General features: G+C 45.1%; 1 protein-coding gene across 1 annotated transcript in view; it reads left to right on the forward strand.

Moving 5' to 3' along the window:
- The window catches only part of POLA1 (DNA polymerase alpha 1, catalytic subunit), a 329,365-nt gene that overhangs the window by 135,360 nt on the left and 170,272 nt on the right, over window positions 1-23,733 (forward strand). Inside the window, exons 29-32 of the mRNA XM_055123017.1 lie at window positions 300-505; window positions 2,354-2,486; window positions 10,600-10,731; window positions 17,352-17,526. Coding sequence (XP_054978992.1) covers window positions 300-505; window positions 2,354-2,486; window positions 10,600-10,731; window positions 17,352-17,526 — 646 coding nt within the window. The remainder of the gene's footprint in view (window positions 1-299; window positions 506-2,353; window positions 2,487-10,599; window positions 10,732-17,351; window positions 17,527-23,733) is intronic.

The raw sequence follows: 23,733 nt of genomic DNA on the forward strand, positions 1-23,733 counted from the left end.
GCGATCCCTCCATCCATCATTCATGTAGTGATCCATTCTCTATTCCAGCTGCCTTCTCTCCCAAGACTGGTAATTTTTTAAAAAATTCCTGACCATGCCAATTCTGTCCTTTGGGTAGAATGTTATGATCTATTATTTATAAATGTTTCTGTCCCTGTGCTTTTTCTGTATTTTTGTGTCATAACATCATGTTCCACAGAAGCTGAGTTCTCTTCTGATTCTTGGACCTCTGTGGCACACATAACTTCTCCCAAGTAGGTGTCTAAAAAGCTAGTGCTAACTGGTCAAAATTTTCACAGGTTAAAGGTGAAGTGAATAAACTGTACAAACTGCTGGAAATAGACATTGATGGTGTTTTCAAGTCTTTGCTACTGCTGAAGAAGAAGAAATACGCTGCCCTGGTTGTGGAGCCAACGGCCGATGGGAATTATGTCACCAAACAGGAGCTGAAAGGCTTAGATATTGTTAGAAGAGACTGGTGTGATCTTGCAAAAGAAACTGGAAAGTGAGTTCAGCTTTCACTTACGGGTTTGTTTTTTCTTTCACAAACTCAAGTACATTTCTAATGTGGAGAGCATCAATAATTTTGCCAGGCGTAAGTACCCCTTAACAGTTTTTTTTCATGTTATTGCTATAGATCAACACTGCTCCTGGAGAGGAACTTTACTGATAGGATCAACTAGCTAGATGTGCGTACTGTAAGATAGATCTCCTGAGTTTTGCCTCGTGGATGAGGATAAACCATCATGCTTTGGATCAATGTTTGTATTAGAAAGTGCCCAGTGGTGTTGCCCCCGAGTCTTCCTGGAGCCTGGTTAAGTAAGGCATTCCTTTGTCGTAGCTTCCAGGGTTCTGGGATTCTGGCTCAAGTGGTGAGCAGGGCCTTGGGTTTGGTCCTCAGCGCTGCCTGCCCCCCCCCCCAAAACCCCCAAGGTGGTCTCTACACACACATGTTCTGGGATTCAGAGAGGTCCCTAGAATGGGATTTTATTCCCACCCCTAGCATTTTTGTGTAAAGATTCTTCGAACTCTCAGGTCAAATTTCAGAGCAAGTTCTCCAATGCCATGTGTGTCTCAGTAATAACAAAATGATTGACACCCTAGCTTTGCACCGAGACTGCAATTGGGATACTTAGGCCTCTTTATTTATAAAGCACCCATTTGAAAGTAATAAATCCTAGGCACTCAGTGTACCATATTTCAAGTTCACGAAACTTGACCAGTGCCGGATAAAGAAAAAATATTTTACTTAAAGGAAATTTTAAATTAATTTTCATTATGCTGAATGTCATCATTCTTAAACTTACTTTCTAATTTTCCCTTTGCTTTCAAGTTGGGAGATGGAGCAGTTGGTTGTTGGCTCTGCGAAAATACTCTTGATTAGCCCAACTTGATCATCTGAGCGTAGGTCACTCTTAGCCTTTTATGAACTGTAGTTTGAAATGCTTCATTGCCCCCAAATGTGCCCAAAGATGAAGCTACTTTGTGGAGACTGTCGATTAGAGTGTTCTCTTCAGCTTTGTGTTTTCCAAGAAAAGATGCATCATAATAGAAGTAAATTTATCCGAGTTAGAAATGTATTAGTAATTAAAGCTATACAAATGTTTTTGTCAGGGTTCTTTTTCTGACAAATTATAATGCAGCTGTCAAACCGTTGCTCTGCATTTTCTCAGCAATGGATAAAATATTGGATTTCTTATTTCCTTTTTTCTTTTCCTTTTTATTTTAAGGGTCTGATAGATAGAGCAACACAAGGTTTTTGAGGGTTAGCATAAGGTTGGAGTACGGACCGTTTGAAATCATTGGGAGTTTTCCTCTGTTTTCCCACTGGTATTTATGGCGAAGGTAGTTTGCAGTGCCCGGGATCAAATTTGAGACCTCATGCATACACTGCATTTTTACCATACCCTTTTAAGCTATCTCCCCGGCTCCTGAAGTCAGTTGTTTTTAAAATACCCCTGAAGAACTTGATTTGTCTATACAGTAAATGGTCATCACAGACAGGGCTGATAACCGTATGAGAGAATAGTTTCCTAGAGTTTTATGAGGAAAGGGACATACTTGTCTTCTAAAATTTTAGCCTCGTGGATTATATGAGAGCATGATGGAATACATCTTCCTCCCTCCCCATGTTTTGGATGGAACAAAAGATGACATTCCAAGGTTTGTGAACCTTGGGTAGAATTAATGCCTTAAAAAGATAATGCTTGACCATTAGAATCACATGAATTCTTATAGCTTTCAGTTTGACCCTTGTGGGCATGAATGATCTTTCTCTGCCTTGTCTCTTTTATTATTATTAAAAGTAAGATATTTCAAAACTCCTAAACCCGCTCTTCTTCTGTTGTTGCAGCTTTGTTATTGGCCAGATCCTTTCTGATCAAAGCCGGGACACTATAGTGGAGAACATTCAGAAGAGGTTAATAGAAATTGGAGAAAATGTGGTAAATGGCAGTGTCCCAGTGAGCCAGTTTGAAATTAACAAGGTAAATGCATCATTTATTGCTGAGCCCAGCAGCTGCCATGTGGCCGCCTCCTCCTTCAGAGCACTGAAGAACCACCTTCACCTTGCTTGAATCCAGTTGTCGCTGGTGATGAAAGATGCTTCTCTCTCGTAGCTCCCCCTTTCTCGTTCCTGCCCCCAGTACTGCCATGTGTGGGCTGCAGGAGTCTCCCCTCTCCAGCCCTCACTGGAGCTCAGCAATGCTTTGTTTCCCTGTCTGCAGAGAACAGCCTTCTTCACGGGCCTTCCCAGTTCCGGTTGCTCGCAGGGCAAGCCTGGAATCAGTGAGGGGAGAAGAAATCTATATGCGTTCCCCTTGCTTAATTGCTTGGTAGAAGGATTCTGCCAATTGATAGCATAATTGGGTGTGCCAATTTTCCCCTGGCTTGCTCCCACGTGGGTTGGAAATCGAGTTGATTTCAGCATTGGATTTAAGTGTCGGAGGTTTTGTTTGGTTCATAAAATGCGGAATCTCCGTTTCTATTTATTAGTAGCTAAATCATTTTGTGTGTGTGTGCTTTGATCACTATGTCTTTAGAGTCACAAGAGAAACGATGTATGTGAAAGTACAATAAAAGAGGACTATTATTAAAAAAAACACATACACCTGCCTTGACACTGGCTCTTTAACTGATGTGAAATACTTAACCTACTAATACGGAGTCACTTGTGACATATAGGAAATTATTTCCTTTCAGATTTTGTTTTCATCTCAAAAGTGCATGATTTATAAATTCTGTCTCCATTATTTTTTTCTGTTCCCCACATTTTGTCCCTGACATGTTCTGCCTTAGAAATATGCAGGCCCAGGTGCCAGAGCCGATAGTACAAGAGGGTAAGGGCGCTTGCCTTGCATGCGGCCAACCTGGGTTCAATCTCCAGCACCAAGCATATTCCCTGAGGACAGAATCAGGAGTAGGCCCTGAGCACTGCTAGGTGTGTCCAAAGTCCTCATGCCTAAAAGAACTTCGGGGCGTCTTTTTCACCTGCTATCATGTTTTTTTATTATTTTTAAAACTGTCTTCATTCAGGTCTCAGGATTACCCACACTTCTCATGTATACTTCATTCCAACAGCTGACCCGTCAGCAGGGAGCCTGCGTCCCTCCACCAGTGTCACCAGGACCCCATGTGAGCTCAGTTAGAAAGGCAACATCTTCAGGAGCCAGAGCCATAGTACAGAGGGGAGGGCGCTTGCCTTGCATTTGGCGACCGAGGTTCAAGCCCCCTAGTCCTCCGTGGTCTGCTAAGAACCGCCAGGAGTGATCCCTTAGGGCAGAGCCAGGAGTAACCCCTGAGTGCTGCCCAAAAAACAACAAAAAAATCCCAAAAAAGCTTTTAGAAAGACAACATCTTCAGATCTTTTGACCATTTATTATTTATTAGTCTATTTTTTTAATCCCACATGTGGGAGAGATTTTTTTGTGGAGGTGGTGATAACCACATAGAGATGAATACACCTTCTTTCCTGCGAATCCACAAAATTGTGATAGATTGAGAAAATAATTTTTAAAACATACTTAATTGTAAAAAACTAAAGCACGCTGACGGGCTTGTGCGCTCGCGGGCTCTCCGGGCAGCTCTGTCTCACTGCCCACGGTCGGTGCTCTCGAACCATTGTGTGTGGCTGTTGGTCAAGGGCAGGCAACGGAAGGAAGAAGGCCAAACTGGTTGCTTGATCAGTTTATTTCATTCTCTCTCTCCGCTTCTCTCCCGGTTCTTGATCTCTCTCTCTGGATCTCTGGATCTGGCCCCCCAACCCACTCTTACAGCCTAGTTAAATCCCCCCAGCAGGAGGGGGTTGGGGCATACACATAGGTGTGGTCACAATCAATAGGGGTAAGGTTCCTTTCCCTCAGGGGATGCTTCTCCTAGGACTGATTCTCCTTCAGCAGGAGATCCACCCAAGGGCGGAGTCCCATGAATGTGTTTCTCTTCTCAGCCAGCAAACATATAAGAATTCATAATATTAATTATTTTGTATGGACACAAGAAATGCATTAAAGCTTATAGAATTGCTCTGCTGGGGCCATCTCGATCTCAGACTACAGTGCTCAGGCCAGATCAGACTTTCCTATCCCTAGCAGGGTCCTAGTCTCGTCATTACTTTTGGATCATGACAGCATTTGTGTATGATCAAGCTCTTAACTTATAGTTAAGAATTAGGCACTTTGGCCAGGGCCATCTCGATGCCAGGTTAGCACATAACTCACCACTTGCTCTGGATCCGTCCCGTCCCATCCCTCATCGGGACCCCGCTTTTGGGATGCTAGGAACTGAGGGCAACTGAGGCTTAAGTGGAGAAAGCAGTTGCCTGGGAATGAATAATATTCGAAGCCAATTAAGTCCCAAGTTACAAAAGCATAATATTGTCTTCTTGTGTCTATACAAAAAGGACATTGCGGGGCTGGAGCGATAGCACAGCGGGTAGGGCGTTTGCCTTGCACGCGGCCGACCCGGTTTCTAATCCCAGCATCCCATATGGTCCCCTGAGCACCGCCAGGGGTAATTCCTGAGTGAAGAGCCAGGAGTAACCCCTGTGCATCGCCGGGTGTGACCCAAAAACAAAACAAAAAAAAAGGACATTGCTTTAAAGCAAATTATTCAAAAGGCATAAGGAGTGGGGAAAGGCAATATTATAATATTCAGTGTCCTAGGAAGGTCTGACCTTACAAATTCGAAGAGTCAGATTAGGGGAAAGCTGATTAACTGTTTTGGGGAAGAGAGCACAGAGAAGTGATTACAGCTAAACAAAGGGATGGCAGCACTGTAGGCTATGTTATCCTACACTTAATTTTTCAGAGATATGTAAAATTAGCAAATATTATGGATAATTCTGTGCGAATGCAGTTTAGAATTTACATGGAATAGGTAAATCTCACAAATCTTACAAAATTTAGTAAGAGTGATGAGAATTAAGAAAATTTAAAGGGGAAAATCTGCATAGGCCTATAAAAGTACAAAGTGTGTTTTGTCCTAAGAACAGGAATATTGGCATGTTGTTAGAAAATATTATAGCTACTGCTTATGTGTCTTCATTAATAAGTAAAAGATTGTAGTAAAAATCTATGGAAGTAAAAACCTAATCTCTGAGTTCTGATGAAACCTACGGTCTTTTTACTTTGAAATTTTGATTATTAAAATTAAGTATAAAGAGTAATATCAAGAACCCATCTTCAGTAATTAACAGCTTTACAGGGTCGTTATCAGTAACAGTAAGAGTTAATGCTTAGTGTGATTGGTTTGTGCATATAGAGTTTTTGTAGCAAAACTTCAAACTGTTTCTTGTTTCACTTGACATAGTCACTGTCACATAAGAGCTGTTCAGTGCATATTAAAAGAATTAAAGCTTGCTTAATCATTTACCCACATCAAACGCAGAACACTTGTTATGTCCACAATGCTAGATTCTGGGTTAAAAGTTGAATGAGTAAAGCATGGTTCATGTTTCCACGATGCTCTCATCCATCAAAGATACTGTGTCATACTCTTAAGCTTTTTTTATAAAGAAGAGTTTCTGTTGTGTTAATCTGACGACAGTAAATTCTGGCTAAAGAACTGTATTGCATACTCACTCTTTTTTTAAGTTTTTGGGTCACACCTGGTGATGCTCAGGGGTTAGTTAGTCCTGGCTCTGCACTCAGGAATTACTCCTGGCAGTGCTAGGGGGACCATATGGGATGCTTGGGATTGAACCCAGGTTGGCTGTGTGCAAGGCAAATGCCCTCCCCTCTGGCCCCAGCATAGGTATTCTTGTGTATGTTTACAGTAAACTGTTGACACATCAAAGGTGATGTGTACTGACTAGCTAGCTTTTAAAAAAAAATTATTAGTGAATCACCGTGAGGTACAGTCACAGACTTAAAAACTTTCGTGCTTGCATTTCAGTCATACAGTGGTCGAGTGCCCATCCCTCCACCAGTGCCCATTTTCCACCACCCCACCACCAGTGGTCCCAGCATCCCTCCCCCCACCCCACCCCGCCTCTGTGGCAGGGCATTCCTTTTTGCTCTCCCTCTCTCCATTTGGGTGTTGTGGTTTGCAGTAGAGGTATTAAGTGGCCGTCATGTTCGGTCTGTAGTCTACTTTCAGCCCGCATCTGCCTAACTTTTGTCTGGATACTTGTTCTATTTAAAATGTGTGAGCAGTACACTCTTTATGTTTTATTGCTTTCCAATGAGAATGGATTGGGAGAGCTTGTGTGACTGACTGTATTTCTAACTGGAGAGAGGGCCACCAGTTGGGTTTGTTATGGGTGTGGCTTGAAAATGTGAAGTTAGCCTAGGGTGGAGGGGCCTAGCAGGGAGATTTTTCATTATAGGGGTTTTAGTCTTTCTGCCAAAAGAAATTTAGCCAGCATCGTGTGTGATTTTTCTGAACTATTGCAATCTTAGCTTTAAATATATTTCATAAAGTAGCACAAAATACTTCACAAGTGATTTTTCTAGACCTGACCAACTTGAGCCTAAGATTCCAGGAAGCAAATTTAAAAAAAAATAAATCCTTCTAATACTAGCTTGTAAAAGTCACTAAATGGCACTAATGTAATGTGTCAGATGAAATTCAGAATTTTTCTTTTTTTTTTGCTTTTTGGGTCACACCCGGAGATGCACAGGGGTTACTCCTGGCTCTGCACTCAGGAATTTCCCCTGGCCATGCTCAGGGGACCATATGGGATGTTGGGAATCGAACCCGGGTCAGCCGCATGCAAGGCAAACACCCTACTCGCTGTGCTATTGCTCCAGCCCCTGAAATTTAGAATTTCTTAACATTGCACTGAAGTGACTTGTTGAGTTGATGGAAGATTTCTTAAGTAGAGTTACTCTGATTTCTTACAGTTTTCTTAAGTAGAGTGAGTAGGGTTTTAATATGGCATTACCAGTCCAGATCACCCAACACTTGACATAATGCAAGTTTGAGGTAATTCAAATACTTGTAGAGTTTCCGAGGCCCTCTCCTACCCTGAGGGCATGGTCTAGACCAGTTTCTTATTTGGCGTGTGCAATCGTTTCCAACAACTTGCTTTCTTCTTCTGTGACAATTCTCAAATTTCCTGGTCCTGGGTTACATTCACACTCTGAAAATGAGCTCCAAGAGCTTTTGTTTATGTTGCTATTTACTGCATTTGATCAAAACAAATTAGACCATTGTTAATTTTTAATGGTATAGTGTTTATTGGGGCATTCCAGGTGGCACTCAGGTGGCCCCGGGTCCCCAGTGGGGAGTTTTAGCTCACTGGGCTGGCAAGACAGTCTAAGGGTCTGAGGATGTGGTGTTGCTTTGGCTCTGTGGTGCTGGGGTCTCAGGGCCATACCTGGGGATGCTTGTGTGTGTCCAGAGCTATCCCCAGTGATGCTTGAGATGTTTGTTTGTCCGATTTGTTGCCAAGTTTAAAACCTAAGTCATCTCTACTACTGTGATCAGGAGAGTCTTTTATTTTATTTATTCATTTATTTTTTTGCTTTTTGGGTCACACCTGGCAAGCACCGGGGTTAGCTCCTGGCTTTGCACTCAGGAGTTACTCCTGGCGGTGCTCAGAGGACCATATGGGATGCTGGGAATTGAACCTGGGTCGGCCACATGCGAGGCAAATGCCCTGCCCGCTGTGCTATTGCTCCAGCCCCAGGAGAGTCTTTTATTTATTTGTTTTTTTCAGGAAAGTCTTAGAGGCTGTGACACTCACAGAGCCAACACTCCTTCCAGAATTCTGATTTGTGCTTGAAACATTGAGAATGTTTGTCTCAAGATAAACAATGAGAAACACAAGAATCGAAAGGCTCTTAACCACTGTTCTATCTATCTCTCGGCCCTAATTTTTATTTAGGTTTTTGGGCCGCTCCGCTCCCCGTGGTGCTCAGGGCATATTCTTAGCTCTGCACTCAGGGATCATTCCTTGTGGGCTCAGGGGAACCATACAGGATGTCGGGAATCGAAGCTGGGTCAGCCACGTGCTAGGCAAACACCCTACCCACTGGACTATTGCTTTAGCCCTTTTCCTCGTTTATTAAAACAGTAAGCCCATGCATGGTTTCAACAAAAGAATTCTTGGGCTAGATCGAGAGTACAGTAGGTATGGCTCTTGCCTTGCATGCAGTCAGCTGGAGTTTGATCTCTGGCACCACATACGGTCTCCCGAGAACTTCCAGGAGTGGGCCCCGAGCACCGCAGGGTGGGCCTAAAGTCTTCCCGCCCCTATTCTGCCATTGAATATAACAATTTCAAAGCCCAGTCTTTTCTCTAAAGAAGTGTGTGTTAACAGTTTTGAGATTTCTTTACTGTCTAGCTTAGTTCAAACCATTTAATGTTTCTTGTGTTTGCTTGAGTGTCTAGTCTGTTGCGATGTGGGTTTGGGTTGAGAGATAGGAAGGAAATCTAGTTTTACTCATGTTATTGGAAAGAAGTATTTCGGTATTTTTTAAAAATAACTGTGTTTATTTTTTGACCGTACACCAAAAGCCTGTGTGGTTTTTGTTTGTTTGTTTTGTTCTTGGCCTGTGTTTTGCTAACAATCATTTGTAAGGTGGAACCAGAAACTATCTCAGTATGCCTTTCATACCCTTTATAGTAAAATCTCTTGGTATATATTGTAGTATTACCACAAGCAGATATTTTGCCCATGAGTGACGCTATTTTCTGGTCATTTGTTAAATGTCCATTGCTCAGGTAGTACAGATCTTGACAAGGTTCCAGATATTTACAGGATATGCTGTGTCTGAATTGTGTCAGACACAGCATACCCTGTTGCCTGTTTAGCTGGAGTGGCAATCCCTTCTTTCTTTCTTTCTCCTCTCCCTTCCCTGTAATAGATAGCGGTCCAAAGTAGAGGCACACCCTGGTGAGCCCATTATTCTTCCAAGTGAAAATCGGGATCTGTGCCAAGCGTGGCGGGGTTGGCCTTCCGACCCCCACCACCGCGCCGAGGCTGCTGGAGTGCCAGTGCAGCTCACACCGTTGGGGGAATGGTTTTGATCTTGCAACCTCCCAGAAGGGTGTTAGGAGCCCCGTGGAGCTTTGCGTTGAGGGAATGCAGCCGCGCGCGCAGCAACCCATTTGTTCCCCGCCGTTGCTCTTGTCTTCCGACCTGACGCTCCCCTCCAGGGCCTCGCTGGGCCCTTCCCCTTTGTGCATATTGAATTCCCCTTCCCATAGACTGTGCTTTCCCTCTCCACTGGCTTTCCATCGTGCCTGCATTTTCCAGCACACATATTCTCGTCCCTACCATTTTTCTTAAAATCCTGGGTGGCTTTCCGGCGCCAATTTCAGATTTGTTCTTTTTGGCTGGGGTGGGGGAGCCTCCCCAAACCGTGCTCAGGGACCAGGTTGCTCCTTGCTGCCAGGCTCGGGCCAGACGGGGTAGTGCTTGCCTAGCGGTGCTCGGGGGCTATGGTGCCTACGTTGCCATCCGGTGCTGAGGACCGGCCTCCAGCTCCTGCACCTGCAGGAGGCGTGAGGCTCTGACCCCCCGACTTCTCCCTGAGTGCACCCCCCCAGGGTCTCTGCTCTCAGATGGCCGTGGTCTTGGAGGCTCTGAATTCTTAAACGCTTCATTCATCGTGCCCATTGGACACACGCATCTTAGTGGACAGTGCTTGCGTCAAGTGAACCATTGAAAGCGTGAAAGAATTTCCCCTGCAAACATGCAGTGGCCGCTCTGCACCAGGGTTCTGAACCCGAGCTTCAGAGACTGTTTGTAAAATCAGAGGAGCATTACCCATCAGGCCTGGCTAGTTCTAGTCAGTGAGAGAATTGCGAACACCAGGGCTAAACTATGAAACTAAGACCGCAGAGGAGGTTGAGTTAGTATTCCTTTTTGATACCTGAGTATTAATTGTCATGGCCTTGAGTCCTCTGTTTCTTTCTTGCAAGTGTGGCGTATGGTTTCACGAAGGAAAGAGGAACTTTCAGGGTGGAGTGTCTAATAAAGTTCTTGAGATACTGCTTTGACATGCAGCTCTGATCATTTATGTGTTTATATGGCTAGGATGAGTCTAATAAAGATGAATTTACAGCAGTTCTATGTGAGACGGCTGTGATTATAACATTTGGTGTGATTATAACATTTGGGGTTCTCCCCCCGGCCTTTTTTTTCCCTTACAGGCATTGACGAAGGATCCTCAGGACTACCCTGACAAAAAAAATCTTCCTCATGTACATGTTGCCCTCTGGATAAATTCACAAGGAGGCAGAAAGCTGAAGGCTGGAGATACCGTGTCCTACGTCATCTGTCAGGTGATACTACTAGGATTCCTAAGACTCATATTGAATATGCACATTGTCTTAGCGGCATACTTTTTGGGGAGGGCCACACGCAGCAGTGCTCAGGGCTTACTCTTGGCTCTGCTCTCAGGGATCACGCCTGGCAAGGTTGGGGGGATCGAACCCAGGTCAGCTGCATGCAATGCACATGCCCTACCATCCTATCTCTCTGACCCCAAGTCTTTTCAAATAATTGATGCCTTAAAGAGATGGTTTCATCTGCTTGGTTTTGCAACATTTAGAAAGAATTAGTTAAATGTGCTGTATTTCATTAAAACTTGTAAGACCTGTGTTTTGGAGATGATTTTGGAGAGAGGTTTTGTAAACTAGCAGCCACTGTTCAAACACAACATTCACTGTCACTGTCACCCCGTTGCTCATCGATTTGTTCCAGCGGGCACCAGTAACGTCTCTCATTGAGAGACTTATTGTTACTGTTTTTGGCATATCCAATACGCATGGGTAGCTTGCCAGGCTCTGCTGTGTGGGCGAGATACTCTGGGTAGCTTGCCGGGCTCTCCGAGAGGGGCGGAGGAATCAAACTCGGATCAGCCTCGTGAATGGCAAACATCCTACTGCTGTGCTATTGCTCCAGCCCAAGCACATTAACTTAATAAAAATGCACCAAAGTTTTTACCTTTATAATTTTTAAACATTTCCATTATGAATATACGTAGAATAAGAGAGTAAGTGCATTTTCCTCCGTCTTGTTTTGTTTGTTTGTTTGAGTTTTTTTTTTTTTTGCTATTTTTTTGGTCACACCTGATGATGCTCAAGGGTTACTCCTGGCTCTGCACTCAGGAATCACTCCTGGCGGTGCTGGGGGGACCTTATGGGATGTGCTGGTGATTGAACCCAGGTCGGCCACGTGCAAGGCAATGCCTTAATGCTGTACTATTGCTCTGTCCCCTCTCCTTCTTGTTTTCAAGTGATGGCTTTGAAGAAAGGTGAACAATAAAAATGTACCTTTCTTTAACCTATTATGTTTCTTTATTTTTTGTCTTTTCACTGGAGGCATCTAGAACCTACCTCCTCAGCCTTCTTTCTGTTCCAGGTAGCACCTCCAGGAGACTTCGAGCCTTTTGGTATGCAGTTCTAAATCACTAACCAGTTTCTTTTGAGAGTAACAGCCCAGGGATGGGTAGGACCAAAGAGCAGTTTTTCTTTTTCTTTTTCTTTTTTCCTTTTTGGGTCACACCCCGTGATGCACATGGGTTACTCCTGGCTGTGCACTCAGGAATTACTCCTGATGGTGCTCAGGGGACCATATGGGCTGCTGGGAATTAAACCCAGGTCGGCCTCATGCAAGGCAAATGTCCTACCCCCTGTACTGTCGCTCCAGCCCCAAGCAGTTTTTCTTTAGAAACCTTTCATTTCAGTTGGAGCAAAGGAGAGGGCTCATCAACGCTTGTTTTTTTAAGTCATTATATAACTTGTGTTCATATTCTTTATAGTTACTGTGGCATGGCTTCTCTACCAAAGGGCATGATTCATTATTTACTTCTGGTCCATGAATTACTACATAATGCATCATGTTATCACAGGAAGAATATTTTCAGCAAAGATTAAGCTTCATTTCAATAAGCTTGATCTTCGGTGAACTACAGTTTGTGTTTTCAAGTTGTGCTCTCTGTACAATCTACAAGTTGTCTGCTAATACCGCCTTGGTGTGGTAGATGATGTACATAGCAAATGATTTAAGTACATGGACAGGAATCAGCACTTGACTCCGTCTCCCTCCTAGGGTTACCCTTGATTAAGAACTGTTACAGAAAGCCAATTCCTGCAGGAAAATATTTCCATAAATGTCTGACTCTCTCAATGCCTTAATGTGCTTTGCATATTGCCTCTGACAAGTTCCATCTCAAAAAAAACCCCAATTTTCATATTATGCAAATAAATATTTTGGTAAATAGGCCAGATATTTTTCCACCAAAGTTTTAACATATATGGGAAAAAATAACATTATTATTGACAGGAGCACATGGCAGCATACAACTTTGAAATATTATCTAGATTCTGGAAATTCAGCCGCAATTATGTTTCAGCTAACCCTCGGATGGAGCGACATGGCAGTAAGACTGATGTATTTTTTTCTTTTTTGGGGATCACACCCAGCGATGCACAGGGGTTACTCCTGGCTATGCACTCAGGAATTATTCCTGGCAGTGCTCGGGGTGACCATATGGGATGCTGGGAATCGAACCCGGGTTGGACACATGCAAGGCGAACGCCCTACCCGCTGTGCTATCACTCCAGCCCCAATGACTGATGTATTTTAAAGTCAAACTTTGGTTCCTTAGTGTCTAATTATTAAGTGTTATGATTTGTCTTGGGCTTTTTTTTCCCTTTGGCTTTTTGGGTCACACCCAGTGATGCTCAGTGGTTACTCCTGGCTCTGCACTCAGGAATTGCTACTGGCAGTGCTCGGGGGACCATATGGGATTCTGAGGATCGAATCCAGGTCATCCTCGTGCAAGGCAAACGCCTTTCCAACTGTGCTATCGCTCAGGCCCCTCGTCTTCAGTCCTAGCTGATGGATGAAAGCACGAATGCTGATGGTAGCGTGGCAAGGAAATGCATTTTGATGTATGTTCAACATTTTCCTGATCCAGTGGTGCTGCGTTTTAACTTGTTGTTGAAAGTACAGTGAACGGTTCATCTCGTTAATTTATTCTCACAGTGTCCCAAGAAAACCAGTAGGACTTTAATTTGCCTTTGTCCCATAGCAGCGGGACAGGCCCACTTTCAGCGTGCTCGCTCACCAGAGCTGCCTACCTCTTTTGCTCTTCAGCACTCCAGTCATTCTTTGTGTTTCCTAACAGTTCTGTTTTTCCACTCTGTTTTTCAAAATGCATGATGATGTGTTTTTTTTTTGAAGAGAGCTGTTTACTGCTCTGAGCACAGATGCCCTCCAAGCATAGCCTATCTGCTAAGCTTTTTGCTAGAAGTTTCGATCTCCTTTCCCTCGGTGGTTTAAGTGGGTTGTTTGCGTGGGGGAGGAGGCTCCCACGTGGTGCTCCGGAGGCCCAGGGGCCCCACCAGCAGTTCTTGACCAGTTGACATGGGGGTTTGGTGAGAGGGCCCTGCTGTGCTGGGCACTGCCCAGGTGACCCTGGAAGTGTCCCAAGGGCCTTCAGAACCACCCCAGGGGTGCTTGGGGCCCACCAGCGTTGCATTGTTGGTTAAGGTTTAAATCTTTATTTGACTTTTATTACACATCATTTCCATAAAGTATGCCTTTTAACCTGATTGTTTGATGGGGTCCACTTGTCAACCATTTAAACAACTTTCCCCATCGTGGGGGGAGATGGGAAACCAAGAGGCCTTCTTGTGCTGTGACCAGAGATGGAAGGTCCCCAGGAGGCAGCTGTCACTCACCAGTGGCACTGTGTTTCCTGGCGGGCTCAAGAGACCCTCCGATCCATGCCTGACCACTGGCACTTAACTCTCTGTAGGGTCCTCAGGGAGTGAAGACCAGACTTGAGCTGCAGTGAAGTGTGGCATGGCCAGAGGAGAGGGCCTATGGCAGGAAATGACTTACAAAAAGTATACCGGCTAATTAAAGAATTCCTACCTTTTTTAGTTGTTTTTCTTTTTCCTATGATGCCTATATGTTGTTGTTTTGTTTTGTTTTTAAAGGCAAGTTATTTATTTATTTTACTTTTTGGGTCACACCCAGAGATGGTTAGGGGTTACTCCTGGCTCTGCACTCAGGAATTACTCATGGCAGCGCTTGGGGGACCATATGGGGTGCCAGGGATTGATCCCGGGTCAGCCATGTGTAAGGCCAACACCCTGCCCGCTGTGCTATGGCTCCAGTCGCATGCCTATGTTTTCATACTTACTCAAAAATCCCTTTACATTTACCCAAAAATGTAAAAAAATGTAAAACAAAAATGTAAAAAAAAATTTTTTTCTCCTTTCCGTCCTACAAAAGTCAATTATATACCTTTGAATGAATTGACTGTATCTGGTTGTCTCCGTGAATTATGTACTTCATGAATGAAGTTAATACGTGGACATTTCAAGGATACCTACATTGCTTTTTCCCCCTCTCATTAAAATTGTCTGCCTGTTATTGTATATACGGTGTACGTCTTTGAGGGATAGAATTTACACCGTGTACATATTTTTGCCAGAACAGCACTGCAAAACTTGCCATCTGACCGCTTCTTTGAAATCTAATCATTTGAGCGCTGTCTTTAAAATGCAGCGAGAAATATGGTTAGTTTGCCATTAAAACTAGTACCTCAGGTGGTTATTATTTTTTGAGGTCTGGGGGGTGCCCCTTTATATACATAGGGGCTACCCCCAGCTCTGTTCTCAGCCGTCACTACTCCAGGAGGTGCTTGGGAAACACGAGGGTCTCAAAACTCAGCCAGGCCCTCTGCATTTGAGGCAAGGGCTCTACTTCTGAGCCCTGTCGCTGCCCCTGAGCTTGAAAACAAAGCCATTTCTCGCTCCTGAGACTGTCGAAACATACGTAGGCAGGGAACTTACTGGGCTTTTGAAAAATTCTTAACCACAGCGGGTAGGGCATTTGCCTTGCACGCAGCCGACCTGGGTTCGATTCCTCTGCCCCTCTTGGAGAGCCCAGCAAGCTATCGAGAGTATCCCGTCCGCATGGCAGAGCCTGGCAAGCTACTCGTGGCGTATTCGATATGCCAAAAACAGTAACAACAAGTCTCACAATGGAGGCATTACTGGTGCCCGCACAAGCAAATGGATGAGCAATGGGATGACAGTGACAGTGAACATTAATCTTCACCACCGACTAGTTTTACAAAAGTTGCGCTCTTCTAAGCCCTGTAGATTTCATTTGTCTGGGAAAAATCCATCTGAGACACTTGTCTATGCACAGCTGTGCAGAAAATCACTGTCCCAGCATTCTTCACACAACTTTTGTCTTTGGCTGTTACCTTTCTCATACTCTTAACAACTCAGCATTCGAAAGGGACAGCAATTAAAGTTGATTACTACTGGACCTGGGAGACAGTCCTACAGGCTCAGCACATGCTTTGCATGCGGGAGGCCTGGGTTCCATCCTTGGCACCACATGGTCCCCGATTACTGAGCTGGGAGTAGCCCCAAGCACTGCCGGTGGTCGCCGGAAAACAAACGAAAAGTTGATTAATCTTGCCTAATTTCTTTCATTGTGTTGCGAATTCCTGGATATAATTATAAGCAAGTCTTTTCATCGGAGGTTTACTTCTTTTAATGTGTTTTGTGTTTCGTTTGGGGGCCACTCTGTTGCTGCTTGAAGGCTACTTTCCGCTCTGTGCTGGAGAGTCCCTGGTGGGACCATACAATGCCCAGGACTCCAGCAGGCAAAGTCTGCACTCCACGGGAAGTTTTCTGCTTTTCTAGGTATCTTATTATCTTTTCAAGCAGGCAGAACCTGCTTGGTTTAATAAACCCTGTTTATTCTCGGGAGAAGCTGAGCCAGAGAAAGAGATCCCGGTTTCTAGTTGTTGGTGATTTAAACAGTGATGTGGAGTCCTCTGCTTTGGGCCGGCCTTGAGACTGACTAGCTGGAATGAAAGAGTTAAGATTCCCAGTAGAATCCATTTTGCCGAGCACTGTGACGGGGTGCAGTGTCCTAGTCTGGCTATTCTGCTGCTGCAGGCAGGAGAGGGTGAAGGGAATCCTTGGATGTTGGTCCAGGAGAATGATGACCTTTCGATGTACAGAGATGGTTAGGTTACATCATCCATGGACTGCAGAATGTCCCACCTTTCTTTTTTTTTTCTCTTTGGGTCACACCTGGCAATGCACAGGGGTTACTCCTGGCTCTGCACTCAGGATTTACTACTGGCGGTGCTCAGGAGACCATATGGGATGCTGAGAATCCAGCCCGGGTCGGCCGCGTGCAAGGCAGATGCCCTACCTGCTGTGCTGTTGCTCTAGCCCCTTGCCTCTCATTTTTATTGGAGGAAGCCCTGGTAAAGGCAGCCCTCAAACTTGAGGCAGAAGGAGCTGGGTAAACAGCATGCAGTGTGGTGCCCTTCATTTCAGTGGTCAAACATTTCCCTTCTAGAGCAGCCATGGCACCAGGATCCTGCATTGTTTTTACTACTGTAGAATGTCATTTCTTTGTTGCTTTTCTGTGACCAGATTCTTCTAAGTGATTCATACAGCTCTCTTAGAAAATAGTGCCCTTGAGAACTTTAAGATGATACCAAGATTCCAGCATGAAGGGATCACAACAACGTAGTAAAAGTACCACGCATATTTTTTTGACATCACTCCTAAAACAAATTGGTGACTAAACAAATTGTTGGTAAGACCTCTCAATTTTCGGTGATATGGCCCGTGGAATATTTAGTCATGCCTCTTGGTTGGTGGTTTCTTGTTTCAACAAAAAATAGAACAGAACACATGCTGGATTTACATTTTTGGACAGCAGGCAAGATGTTCTCCTTGATCTTCCTATTCTTGGACACATTGCAAATGTTTACCAGTAGGTCAAGAGGATTTCTGGGTGCTTGGAATTGGGCACCTAGGATTTAAATGGTTGCTCCCCTTTTGAATCGAGCAACTGCATGTGATTGAGTTTCTCACAATTTTATCTGTGTAATGTTCCCTTGTAGGATGGGTCAGATCTCACTGCGAACCAGAGGGCCTATGCACCTGAGCAGCTGCTGAAACAGGAGAATTTAACCATTGACACTCATTACTACCTGGCCCAGCAGGTCCACCCAGTGGTGGTTCGGATCTGTGAGCCAATCGACGGGCTCGATGCTGTCCTCATTGCCACGTGGTTAGGTAAGTGCTCCCGCTCACGGAGCTCCTCGTGCTTGCAGATCCTTCACTTCTTACGGACCTTTATAGGCGTGGTGCTCTGTCACCAGCCTCCCTTACGAGTTGTCTTTATTTTTTTATTTATTTTTTAGGCTCTTCGGTTAATGCCTGTAGCTCCCTCCTTAGACTCTGAGCTCCTAGTTCTTGCTACCTCTCCCCACATGTGTGTCCCCCAGTAAGCACTCACACAGGAAATATTGAGGGAAGGCCAAAGAAAGGGAGTGGGGAAGATTCTAGGCACCATCATGGTTTTTTGACTGCGTTTTGTAGCTGTTATGAAGTGATCTTAGTTATTGGTTCGTCTTATTCTGTCGCCAACGATATTTTCTTTTTGTGTGTGTGGGGGGGGTTCACACCCGGCAAAGCACAGGGGTTACTCCTGGCTCTGCACTCAAGATTTACTCCTGGCAGTGCTCAGGGGACCATATGGGATGCTGGGAATTGAACCCGGGTTGGCCACGTGCAAGGCAAACGCCCTACCCGCTGTGCTATTGCTCCAACCCCGCCAACGATATTTTCTATAAAAAAAGAGAGCACATCATTTTTGAACATGAAGGCGTTTTATTTGAAACATCTGATTTTCTGAAAGTACCCTCGTATCCCTGCAAGTCTCTTGCTTTCATTTGAAGTCGAAACCCAGACTCGCCAATTTCTTCTAGGAATTGGCCGATTCCTAATTTCTTATCTTCCCGGGAGGTGCCGACAGACACTTAAACCTCAATGCTTCTTTGCCTTTTTCTTGGCCCCAGATTGTCATCTCTTGCTTAGAAATGTTTTTGTTACGAGCCATTCTTTCATATCTAGTCAACGGGCACAGTGAGCATTGCATTGCTTCACAGTTTGCACTCTCCCCCAGTGTACATGAAGACGAACATCTTCATGCGCTGCCACTGGCTTCTTGCAGCCCCTGCGTTGGGCAGTGATTGGCTCTCTAACCTAGCTCCAACCTGGTTTTCTCGCCTTTTTATTTTGTTCAGTGTGCCTGGTCTCCTAAATATGGCACTGTTCATTTCTATCCTTATGTCACGAGCTGTTGTCTCCGCTCTCACTGAGAGCGCTCATGGAAGGCCAAGCTCTGGCCCTGGCGGAATCTGGGTTCAAATGTTGGTTCTGCCGCGTGGCTTTGGCAGGCTCTTCTGCCTTGGTGCTGGTGGCAGAACCTCTAGTTGCCTGCCCCGAAAGAACAGCCAGATAACGGGCAAGGTGCTCCACAGAGTTCTGGTGCAGTGAGTTCTCCCTAGTGCTCTCTCGAGCAGTCCATAAGGGAAAGCCTGCCCCCGGTGGCTGTGGCCCACGTCCTCACCAGCCCCTTTGCGCTGCTTCCCAAACAGGATGATGTGGTATTTAGTAGCTGTGAAAAATGTGTGTCAAAGAAATTTCTTTGTATGGGGGCTGGAGCAATAGCATAGCGGGTAGGGCGTTTGCCTTTGCATGCGGCCGACCTGAATTCGATTCCCAGCATCACATATGGTTCCCTGAGCACCGCCAGGAGTAATTCCTGAGTGCAGACCCAGGAGTAACCCCTGTGCATTGCTGGATGTGACCCAAAAAGCAAAAGAAAAAAAGGAAGAAATTTTTTTGTATGATTCATTATCATCAAACTATATTATGATCAAATAAAAATTGTTAATTAGAGATTAAACTGGGGCCAGAGCGATAGCACAGCGGGTAGGGCGTTTGCCTTGTACACGGCCAACCCGGGTTCGATCCCCGGCATCCCATATGGTCCCCCGAGCACTGCCAGGAGTAATTCCTGAGTGCAAAGCCAGGAGTAACCCCTGAGCATCGCTGGGTGTGACCCCAAAAGCAAAAAAAAATAAGAGATTAAACTATTGACTATAAAATAAGTCTAAAATATTAGCAAAAACAGTTACTGAACACTCATTGATTATGATGATGTTGATTACTGATATGCCTGTGTGTGTGTGTGTGTGTGTGTGTGTGTGTGTGTGTGTGTGTGTGTATCCTTCAGGTTGCATAAAAATGTCTGTCGAAAAAGAGTGGGAGGAGGACTAAGCTTAAGAAACCCTGACCTGTCTCATCAGTGTCTGCTCTGGGAGTGGAAACTCATTTCTGATACTTGCCTAAGCAAAGCGTAATTAGGAAGAGAAACTTCAGCTACCCAAATCATCGTAGAATGTTTTCACAGAGTCGAGTTTTATTTAATGATGTTTATCAATTCTAAGCTGGGAGAAGTGTAAGTGCACAGCATTTTTCAGCTTCCACTCCAATTATGTGGCAGGGACAGTGACCTCCTGAGCAGGGGCCCAGACATCACTCCTTGTGATAATTGACCATCGCGTGTAGGCCTGAGGATTCAGGGTTCGAGCCCCAAGATGGGGTGCCGGCGACCACCAGGGTCATGCCCAGCAGTTCCAGCCATCGAGCCAGGCATGCACTGCAACCCGTGCCCGGCTCCCATCTTTGAAACACGGGACTCACTCTGCTGGCTATCGTATAGGTACTGTATATATTCTTTATTATTATTTTTATGTGGCAGCCAGAATTCATAGCTTCTTGTCACGGTACAAATGCGTAGTTTAATATCTTACAGGTATAATCTTAGACATAAGTGTAGCAGTCCCTTTAATAGCTTGCTAATTCCCCCTTTTTTGCTTTCTTTTTAAAAATTTCTATTGAAGGCCCGCGATTTACAAAGTTGCTACTGTATTTTCTTAGAGGTCTTTGGCAATGACCCCCAAGTGGCCATGTCGTATTTTGTCCATTCTTGCAGACAGGGAAGCTGGGGCTTTGGTCTTGTCAGTGCAGGTAGCTGGTGGCCGGACCCGCCAGCAGCACTGCGTGACTCAGAGGCGTGTGGCCGAAATACCGCTGCCCTACTCTGAACTGTCTCCTTTTTTTAAATTTTTGTTCTCTGGCCCATTCCTGGCAGGCTCAGAGGACCATGGGAGGCCCGAGGGATCAAACCCAGGTCGGCCAGGTACAAAGCGAACGCCCTGGTAATTGTCTTCTGGCTCCAGCCCCTGTAGTGCCTCTTCTGAGCTCTGAGAGGCCGGGGCGGATGTCCTGGACCCGGAGGGAGATGTGTGGGTGTGAAGGTAGGGCCACGTCCTCGTCACGCTCCCTCCACTCTCCCACTGGCCTTGCGTCCACGTGACTGCAACCCTGGCGCCGTGCACTGAGCGCGACCCCTCCGCGTCCCTTCATGCTGTAGCGTGAAACAGGGTTTCACTGAGATCAGGTGTGAAGTGGGTGGGCAGGGGCAGGGCCAGGGATTCCAACCAGCTTTGCAGCCGCATGCAAGGCAAGTGCCCTCGCTCCTGGCCTCACTCTCTGGCTCTCTTCTTTATAGCCATGAAACCGGGGGCGGATGTCGACATCATGCTGAACTCTCTCACAGTTGTAGTTGCCCGATAATGGATTACCTTCCGCACAATCCCGTTTTCCCAAATTATTTTCCAAGCCAGCAGCCCCGTGGGGCCCACCTGCAGATGGCCTGCATGGGTCCTCACCCCGGTGAGTCGGCTTGGGCATGGCCCACCGCGCATCTCCTGCCCCGTCATGTGACGGGCTGACACAGCCAACAGTTCTAGTAGCCGCCTTGCCGAGGCCCGGGTGCCAGTCAGTGCTGCGGGCAGGGCCTGGGCCTTTCTCTCTTCCCACCCCCGCCCTTGGGGATTTTCTACCACTGGACGGCAGTTCCCACCCCCAAGGCCGAGGGGTGACGTTCTCGGTCTCACAGCGCAGCTGGCCCCCTCCCCTGCTGCTCCCCTTCCGGCGCCCCCTTTTTTTTTTCTGTAGCAGCTTCTGGCCAGACCAGCCCGTCTCCGGGTGCAGCTTGGCAGGCCTTTGTCCCCGGCCCTCTTCCGGAGCGGCCTGTTCACCGGTGGCCGTGCTTCCTGGCGCCTGTGTGCAAAAGGAGGGTGACGGTGCTCTTGGGGACCCGAGTCCCTGTGAGCAGGTTTCGAGGGGCGGTCTGGGAGAGAGTGGTGGGAAAGCAAGGGGAATATTAGGGGGTGCGTGGTTTCTAAGAGGTGCAAGCTGTAGGCATAAAATTACTGTAATTTGTTTTTAAAATTCTAAATCTGTTTGCTTTCTGTCAAAAAAAAAAATCCTGCCGTTAGTGAGCTGACACTGTTAAATAAGTTGAAGTGTACAAATGTATACATAAAATACAAGCCCTCCAACTGCCTAATCACACACGTAAAATAATTCTCTTGCTTTTAATGTAGTTTTTATCTTTGATTAATGAAACGGATTGCGGCGTGGAAACTTTAGTAAGTTCGATACTTTGTCCTTTTCGTTCGTACAAAGAAATCAGGAATAATAGCGTAATTTCATTTAGGAAAATTATTAAGTTCCCAATCTTTTATTTTTTAAGACTCTTTTGTGGAGAGCAACTATATTTTTCCACGACCTTTTCTTTTTTTTTATTGCTTTTATGCTGCTTTCCTGGAAATGAAAGGCAAGCATCAAGTGTTGGTTTTATCCTGTGGCTTCACTTTGGAAATTTTCTGAGCGGCTCTCCCTGTCCCAGTGCCTCCTGAAGTCACTCTGATGCTATTTCGCGTGGCCTGTGTGGCATGGGAAGGCCATTTCAGTGACAAGCAGAGAGGATGGTCTATTAAATGAGAGAATGAATACGTGTTGAATTGAAAGAGAATCATTTGTTCTCTCTAATAACTAATGGTCCTCATTATCCCACTGTAAAATGTGTATCATTTTTCTGAAACCCATGCAAGATTATTGCTATTGGGCTTAAATAAAGCGAAATTTTACTCTTTTTCCATCTCTGAATAGAAGAAAATATAGTATTACTCTTCTCGTACAATAGCCCTCTAGGAAACACGGCCACTAAAACTTGGAACTCTTAGCTTTTGTTCTCTTGACTATAGCTTTTTTCTCTTTCTTGTTCTAATGAAAGCTCTCTATATTCTGTGGATGAAATATTCACAGTATGTACCAACATCCAAATAGTCTTCTGTACCTAGAAAAAGGCCAGTGATGAGAATAGTAGAACAGTCTGTAAAGTTCAGTTTTGAATCTCATCTTTTAATAAATTTATACTTTTTGCATAATGGTACTTGAAGTTATGTAATACCTTTCCTCAAATGTATGATGATTTTTTACAGTATCTGTAAAGAACATCTTTTTTTCTTGGCCAGTGATAAAATGTTAGGCATTGTTTGTCTAATAGTTTTCTCATTGTGTTTGAAAATGTGAGGATTTTTAACTTAGGCTCTGAAAGAAGTGCTTGAAATTAGACAGAACACACTTAACCCAGTTACTTTATGGGTTTAATTGGAAAGTAGGAATTTTGGTCTTTGAAAATGGTTTAGACCCATACAGATGGCTGACAGGCATATGAAAAAGTGCTCATCATAACTCAGAGAAATGCAAATCAAAATAACAAGATACATCTCATGCCCGTGAGCATGGCACATTACCAAAAAAAATATCTGGAAACAGTTAGTGTTGGCAGTGTTGTGAAAAAGGAGCCGTCATCCACTGCTGGCGGGAATGTTTGTGAAAAGCAGTATGGAGATCTCTCAAAAAATCAGGAGCAGGCGCTAGAGCCATAGTACAGCGAGTGGTGCACTTGCCTTGCACGTGGCTCACCCAGGTTTGATCTCAGGAATCCCATATGGTCACACGAGAGCCCATCAGAAGTGATCCCTGAGCATAGACCCAGGAGTAAGCCCTGGCCAGCACCGGATGTGACCCAAAAGCAAACAACCCCCACCAAAAAAAGACCCTTCAAGAACTATAGGAATAGAACTCCCATATGATCCAGCAGTACCACTTCTTGGCATCCATCTATCCCCAGACACAACAACATTCATTCAAAGGGTCTGTGCACGCCTGTGTTCATCACTGCCCTTAGTACGATAGCCAGAGATGGAAACAACCCAAATGCCCAGCTACAGGTGAATGGCTCAAGAAATTGTTTATATACACAAGGAATACTATGCAGCTGTAAGAAAGAACAGAATCATACAATTTCTAGCAATGTATATGGAACTAGAATACATCATGCTGAGTGAAGTCAGTCAGGAAGAAAAGAACTCGTACTTAAACCATAATTTCCAAAGGGTAGGGAGAGAGAGAAAGGGTGACTGCCATAGAGGCAGGCAGGGGTGGGAGGTGGGAGGGAGACGGGGGCATTGTTTGTGGGAGCTGTGCCCTGGTGAAGGGAGGGGTGTTGCAACG

The sequence above is a fragment of the Sorex araneus genome, chromosome X (genome assembly GCF_027595985.1).
Source record: "Sorex araneus isolate mSorAra2 chromosome X, mSorAra2.pri, whole genome shotgun sequence".
NCBI classification, from domain to species: domain Eukaryota; kingdom Metazoa; phylum Chordata; class Mammalia; order Eulipotyphla; family Soricidae; genus Sorex; species Sorex araneus.